Genomic DNA, 8,191 nt, shown 5'->3' with positions numbered 1-8,191 from the left:
GCCTGATCAATTTCTGTGCACATACTGGTGCTATCATAAAGCAATATGACAAATCTCTCTATAACGGACATGGTATCTCCAGGGATGTTGCTTGGTGCACAAGACAATGTCAGCAGTGCATTAGTTAGCTCAGGTAGTGCATTCCAGGTATTCCATGCTGTTTTCTTACCATGCCCTACAAAGCTGGAGACCGTATCGCAACCAGTAAGTACATGGAACAGTGGGAAAGCTTGTGCTTTGTTTGGCTTCACCTCTTCATAAATTGATGGAATAACAGATCTCGAAAAAGTCTTTCTATGGGGTATTTCATAACGAGGCTCCAGTTGCTGCATTAATCCTTTGAACCCTCTGTCACATACAAGAGAATATAGCTGGAAATCATGCATCATCATACCAGCAATGCTCCTTGTAATCTTCCTGTGTATGGTACTGCTGGTTTCTAACTTAGCTCTCTTTGCAGCTATACCAGTTAAGGTGGTCTGAGATTTCTGGGGTGCCTGGTTATTGCTAGACTTAGTAGCCTGCTTATTGCTTCGCTTTCTTTCTTTCAATTTCTGTTTTTCTTCAGTCTTCTGTCTTACTTCTTCATATTTCTTTGGGTGTTTTGTTTTCAGATGGCTCATCAAATTCGTAGTGTTTCCCTTAGCTGTTTTGACGTTCTTTCCACACTCTGTGCATTCTACACGATATCCAGTGCCTGACTGACCCGAGTTCTTAATCTTTTGAAAATATAACCATCAGTGGCGATTCTAGAAGTGTAGAGCAGGGGGGGCCAGCTTGAATGAATGAATGCATATTGAACTATGAAAGACTGAGAATGCAAAGAAAGTATGCTACACTAGGAGGTTTGGGGATGTCCTTATCCCTGAAAATCTGTGAGCAGCTTCTGTGGACAGTTTATCATGTTGTAATGTATAACATATTATTTACATACCACAGTTTTTGTATAACATATTATTTACATACACAGGTTCCACAGTTGGTTACAATCCAAAGTCAAGCCTTCTGTTTCCAGTATGTACAAAATGTTGCAATATATGTAATCGGCACAACCTTTCTGTCAAATCTTGCTCAACAAAAGGCAACATCAAACCAGCTAGTCTTTCTTGAGTCATAGTTGTTCGGAGTTTTGATTTTAACAAAGTCAATTTTGAAAATGATCGCTCACAACTAGCACTTGTAAATGGTATTGTGCAAAGTGCTACTAACAAACGGGTCAATTCAGTGTAGACTTGTGTCCTATTATTTTCTGCCAGTTGTTTAAGTAATTTGTTTGGCTTTTTAGCATCAATGACAGCATCATTTATAAAAAGTGAGCACTCGTGTTTTAACCCTTTAAGGACCGCTGCCGTAATATTACGTCCAAAGTAGGTATTGCTCGAAAGACTAGCGCCGTAATATTACGTCCAAGATTATTGGCAGTAAACAAAGAGCTATAACTCCGCAACAAATGAAGCTATTAGATCGAAACAGGGGCCATTATATTCGCCATTCATAGGCGATTCTTTTGATATATAAGGCCAACTTATCACGCAAAACTAAGCCTGTGTAAAATTCCTAACAAAGTACAAACATTTAATATTTACACAACAATAAAACTGACCTTGTAGAAATCGCTCCATAACTTTGGCTGTGTTCATCGTATTAAATTCAAATAGAGTAAGCGATCTATTGTCGGACACCATCTATAATCGGACACGTTTTCTCAGAAACTACTAAGCCGAATCCTCTGAGCTTTGGTGTGGACAAACTTTACACTTAGTCTAATAATATACTAAAAGATGAGCCTGGTAGCTTTTGTGGTTGCTTTGCTATAGCCGATTAAAGTGACTGTCCGAAAACCTCTAATATCGGAAGTTTACCTCTTTTATCGGACACCGCCTAGCAATCATCCACTAAAAGACGAAATTCCCCACAACCACCACCATCTGTTAGGGTAACACATGTACTTCAAAGCAGCCATAGTTTGTTTATTCCTTCCATTCATAAGCGGAGCTACTATAGTAAATGTGTGGGTGTGTAGCGAACTCTATAATCGGACAGAGTGATATTTTGTTTCATGTTGTTTTAGGAGTTGAAAGTTATACTTTTAGTCAAAATCAGCTTGAAAATGAAAGGTGTATAAAAGATATAGTTGTACTTTCTTTCAGCGGCGGAGGAAGTAGTCGATATGAGGGGGGGCGGCTGGGCTGACCCAGACTAAAAAAAAAAGAAAAAAGGTCACAACCAACTGACAAGAGCTTTCCACCGCACTACAGCTACCATTTCTAGCTAATAAACAACATAAAAATCCTTACATAGCTCGCTACACACTGACTACTTTATTAGAGTGACTGCTCTATTAGAGTATCTCGATCTTTATCACGGTTTTCAGCCCCACTCCAAGAAAGATAATTTCGGTGTGATATCATTCTGAGGGGGGCTAAGCCCCCCCTCAGCAGACCTAGGGGGGCTTTAGCCCCCTAGCCCCCCCCCCCCTTCCGCCGCCTATGCTTTCTTTGAGACATAAAATTTTACCATCATTTTCAATTAGCTATGGAGGGCTGCTGTGTTGCTTCACACACATGACACATAGCTATAGTAATTACACTGACATTCAGTATAATTAGCTAGCTGATTAATTAGTAGATTAAAAAACACTGGATTTATAACATGCATGTATGTACTATAATGTAACTGTTATGACAAGCCTATAATGTAGACAAAGTAGTTAACTTCAAACTATAGCTGCATGCATGAGCTTAAAAATCATTGACTGCAGAAGTGGCAAATGTAGTGATAGTCATCCTTTTTGGCTGTTGTTCTTGGTATTCCAGCACATAAACAGTGATGCCATTCAGTGCATTTCTCACATGCAACCCAATTTCTTGACGTTGGGTGAGAGCAGCTCCCAGCGGTACACGAGTTTTGTTTTCCACCTGCAAATTTTACACGTGTGAGAGTATTATATTAATAGAATCAATAATTTATTTAATTATTGCAATGAATATACCATTTATAACTCTATATTATAAGGCATTGAGTTAATTACATTTCTTGCTCTTGTCAGTTTCACAGGTTTTGCTGATTGGTGTATCATGGCTTTCAGTTTGGCTACTTAACCAAAGATTATATCTCGGATCCAGCTGTAAATCATATCCATTTTCCAACCTTTTCTGAAACTTCTTGATCTCTTCCTCTGAAAACATGGATGCATCTTGTACTGTGTAACAATAATATAATAATATTGGTAATATACTTTGATTTTAAACTATATGAGCAGAGCATTTTATGGTGGCATGATAAAACCTATATAATTATTATGGCTATATATAGGGTATAGCATACACAATGACTAACACACAGTTTAACTATATATTAGGGTTACATGCAGGTGCAGTACAAAGTAGTTTGGGAGAAGGATATTATTTTGCTTAACTGTCAAACCAAACAGCCATTCTTTGATATATAATAGAGCTCTGTAACAGTGCATACAAAATTCTCTAAATGAAGTCATTCAACATTGGAAAATTGACATTCAAATTATCTATACTATCTGCTGTATTGGGCCTAATGTATTTCGCGGACTGGACTCACGGACTGGACTCACGCACTGAGCTGGAAACTGCTTTTAAACAATAATCGAGGAATTATCCATCTCTTGCAACACTGGAGACACCACTATCGAGCTACAACTGCTGATACTGCTCTTCCTTACAAGTTAACAAACTATCACTTGCACTAATTTATTAGAATACACTTATGATACACGAGTACTATAGTATGTTCACGTTGAGCTGGATCCTGAAAAACAGATAAAAATCCAAAGTGGATTTTTTCTCAGCAGAGTTAACATTTCAGCCAACCAGATGATTATTGATAACAGCAAAGGTGTCAAAAACAGACACGTGCGGTTTGGCTCCATTACAAGTTCAGGAAAGGGCTGTAATGGACACTACACTTATAAGGCTTCCCCATAGGAAATGTATTGTGAAAATTTTGACTGGCCATAAATATTATGTCAAACATTTGAACAAAAAGATTTTGAAACATTTTTAGCGGGTTAAGCAATACTACAGATGAGCCAAATTTCAAGATCGTGTGTAATTGCATCCATGAGTTATTAAATGTTTTTGAGGGTTTAGCTCAACAGGAACGTAGCTCAACAGGAACGTACTATAGCAGTGATAAAGTGTGATAGAGGCTATTGTAGCTAAGCTGTGTTGCTCCAGTATTTAGCACTGGTGTTGGGACTGTAGTGATGAGTCAGTTCATTTGCATAGCCCCATCACCTCGCTAGTGGGCGGTGCCACCTAGCTACCCTGCTAAGAATTATTACTGGCTCATCTCTACAACCTTAGCACTAGTGCTAATGCAATAAAGGAAAAACATCTAAGGTACAACAATAGCCTCTACCATGCTTTATCACTGCTAGTACTCGTGTATCGTAAGTGTATTCTAATTAATTAGTGCACCGCTAGTTTTTTACCTGTAAGGAAGAGCAGTAGCTCAATAGTGGTGTTCCAGTGTTGCAGGAGATGGATAATGCCTGGATTATTGTTTAAAAGCTGTTTCCAGCTCAGTGCGTGAATCCAGTCCGCGAAATACATTATGCCGCTGTATTGTGCCCAAACCTGTTGCTTTAGTTTTCCTCTGCTGTTTCTTTGCAGATTGTTGCTGTTCTTTTTGCATCTTCCGCTCTTCCCTTAGCCCTTTTCGCTCTTCCTTTTTGTTTATTTCTTCATCCTTCTTTTGTTTTTTCTCTTCCAAAAATTTGAGATTTTCACAGTTGGTCAGTACCCTTCCACAAGATACTGACTTGACTGATGGCAAAACAGGGTTAGGCAGCACTGGAAAGAACTTTTCAATTGCTGGAGTGGGAGCAGGCATTAACATCTTCACTGTACTACTAGTGGTATCAGGTTCTTGTATTTGCTGATCAGGATGGTACATTTTTACCCACTGTTGGTACCGATTGTCGGCTTGTGGATTTTTTGCCTCTAATTCATATCTTTCTTGAAATCTCTCAAGTTCCACTTCAGTAAAGGTAGGAAGCTTTCTTGGCTTTTCCAATGCACTAGGCATTGGGCTGCAAAGTGGAATGAAACCTAGTTCATCTTTAGCAGCAGTTTCCTTTGGATGAATAGTTATGGCAGTTCTGTCAATTGGATGAACTCCGGTTGTCTTAAATCCACCTATTATGTTACTTGTAGACATGGATTGTTTCCATGCTTCATTCAGTAGCTTGGAAAAGACAAATCTGTTGACAGCCTTTCCAGTAGTTGTAGTGTATTTATGACAAACTTCACTCCATTTTGCCTTCAAAGGACTAAAACATCCTTTATCAAGGGGCTGGGTCAAATGGGTGGTATTTGGAGGTAAGACAAATAAAACCACCTTTTCTTTAGCAGCCATATGTATGGTGTCTGGAAAGTAATGTGATGAATGACCATCCATTAATAAAAGAAGTGGTCTGACAGTTGGTGCATACCGTAGAAAGTGATGGTGAAACCAAAGTTTAAATAGCTCTTGATCTATCCATCCTTTGTCAGAAAGACCATATATCGTGCCAGGTATCTCACCATTAGTAAGCTCAGGACTCAGAACTTTCTTATCCCAGATAACCATGGATGGAAGACTATGCCCTCCTGCACTAACACAGGCTAGCACAGTAATCTGTGCCTTATTACCTGAATTGATTGCATGAGTTGTATGTTCTCCAGAACAGTGAACTGCTTTCAATGGTTTTGGTGCTAAGGGGAAGCCACTTTCATCAGCATTAAACACTTGACATGGCTTGTCCAGTAAGTCATACTCCGCCATTGTCTTCTCTAATAGGTCAAAGTAGCCATCTATGATTTCTGAATCTGTGGCTTCAGCTCTAGCCTTGGATAATGGAACTGAGGCTCTTAAAGTAATACTAGGATTCTGTGTGCAAAATTTCTCCCACCAACCATTTGATATCTGTCGATCAACACCTCTACTCTCTGCAATTCTTTGAACCAACTCAATCATATCCTTCCTTGTCTTTGGGTACCCTATTGCTGAGCACCGTCTCACAAATGCTACGAGTTCAGCCTCTTCTGTATCACTGAGTAGTCGTTCTGGACCACTTCTGCTACCTGGTTGAACTCTGCCGAGTACCCTATCACCAAGAGTAGACTTTGGTACACTGTAATCCAATGCTGCCCGCCGGATGCTTGACTTATGAATAATAACTGCTCTCAAAGCCTTTTCCATATTTTCTTCTGTCCAATTCTTGTAAGTTCCAGGTCTATCATGCTGACGACTTAGAGTGTTGTGGTCATGTTGAGCCTTGGATACAAATATCCGTTGGCGTAATGGACCACATATGAGCTATAATATTGGTGGGGACTATTCTACGGAACGGAACGGAACGGAATGATGGACTAAACCACGGAACGGAACGCTTTCTAAAATTGAAGCTTGCAACTTACCATTGCTGAAACTTCCCTTCCCTTATAAGTTAGCAGTGGCATCTCCAGTGCGTGATTAAACATAAGATAAAAAGAATTAACGGATCGATTGTGGGTTTTTGTTGGTTGTCATTAGTAACGAAGTATTATTGTGGGATGAGCTGTATCAGTGATGTTCATCCATACGGAAGGGAACTTTATGTGAGCTGTTTTTCTTATTTAGACTTTAGAAAACAGTCTGGGCCGGTCTTTCAAGTCATAAGTCAGTGTATAAATAAAGCAAGCAGGAAGATACTGGTAACAGGAAAGAGCCAGCTGAATTAAAACTTGAAGAATTTTGTGCAGTGTGTGAGGAGCAAATATTTTGGCAGACCGCAAGGAGGGTATATTCTGCAAACATCACTGAAGTGTATGCATGGAGTTATTTATATATTAACAGCTGGTGCAGTGGACTAATGCTGTATTCAATAGTGAGCTGATTTTATCTGTTGCACAATTCAAGGATGTGTCTGACTGCTAGCCTTGAATCAGGCTAAATGCCAAAACTCCAAGATCAGCCAACTCTCTATTATAAGCCGCATGTGAAACCATGCCTGTAGCCACCAGGCAAACGTGATTTGGACCAGGATGTGTGTGTAATTTCAATGTATCTAGTCAGACCTGAAATGGAACACTCACATTAATTACATACCACCTAAGAATCCTAGGATTTCTTAAGTGTAACATTTCACATGCTTCACTTCAAACAAAACAGGTTAAATTTGTTCGTCTATTTTCAAGTGATTCCCAGTCCAGCTGGTCCATGAAATTACAATGGGATCACATGTATTTGTTACAGTGAGGGCTGTCCTGTGTTGGATCTACTCTAGAGTTGAGATTTCAAGGTAGACTCACTGCCAATGTACTGACACTAGTACTGTTGTAGCATGTTTAAGTGGAGGACAAATGAAATAGTAATGCTAGATTATTTATGTATTTTTCATAATGAAATTGATATCCCATTTTGATTTGTACTTCCACTTTGCAACATATTCAAGAACAAGAAGCTACCACACTTAATCTCCAACCACTGTCATTAATTAACCAAGATCTCACTAGTCTGTAATTCACCCTACTGTAGTGATTTTATTGATTCATCTGTATGTTTTCTTCATTTTCCTTTGAAGTTGTACCAAGAGTTCATAATAAGGTGGAGTGTCTAACTTGAACGCATTCACCAAACACCCTGCTTAAAGTAACACCTCGGCCTTATTTCAGAACAAAGGCTTTACCTTCTTCAGCAACACTAATCAACAGTTTTCTATCCCCCAGTAAAGGTGTTGATTTGATGAAAGGTGAACTTTACGCAGGGTGTTTGTACAGGCCATACTGAGAGTTAGACACTCTCTCCCATACAAATCAGTATTACGAACTCTTGGTTGTACAGTGTAGGTAAACAAAGATAAGTTTCTCTCCCATCTTATTCTAGGATTTCTATTGACAAGGAAAATTCAATTATTTGTATACAGGCTCAAAGTTGAGAAAATATAAAGAAAGTGAATTAATATTATACAGTCAGTTTGCTTTTGGATATTTAATGTCTCCAACCACAACAAAAATTCTATGAATCCATGCATCTCATCACTGGTCGTCTGAACATTCTGAAAGTGATACCTCACTCAATCAACCATATATTCTGTTTATTAGACTGAATAAAGTCATGATTACCTAAACAATCACTTAATTAATGTTTTATAATTATCCTATTCCATTTTCCTGGAGGTTCCACTGATAAA

At 38.8% G+C, this 8,191-nt stretch overlaps 1 protein-coding gene across 1 annotated transcript; it reads right to left on the bottom strand.

Annotated features, from left to right (window-relative positions):
* Positions 1-4,533: 4,533 nt before the first annotated feature.
* Positions 4,534-6,243, bottom strand: LOC136245952 (uncharacterized). Its single transcript, XM_066037404.1, has one exon. The coding sequence runs from the start codon at positions 6,217-6,219 to the stop codon at positions 4,534-4,536; it is 1,686 nt and encodes a 561-aa protein (XP_065893476.1). The 5' UTR covers positions 6,220-6,243.
* Between the last annotated feature and the right edge of the window lie 1,948 nt (positions 6,244-8,191).

The sequence above is a fragment of the Dysidea avara genome, chromosome 15, assembly GCF_963678975.1.
Source record: "Dysidea avara chromosome 15, odDysAvar1.4, whole genome shotgun sequence".
NCBI lineage: Eukaryota > Metazoa > Porifera > Demospongiae > Dictyoceratida > Dysideidae > Dysidea > Dysidea avara.
This window is presented reverse-complemented; position numbering and strand designations above follow the sequence as displayed.

What these genes read in the sequence shown, in the direction of transcription:
- LOC136245952 (XM_066037404.1), bottom strand. Translation starts at nt 6,219, where the DNA reads ATGGAAAAGGCTTTGAGAGCAGTTATTATTCATAAGTCAAGCATCCGG.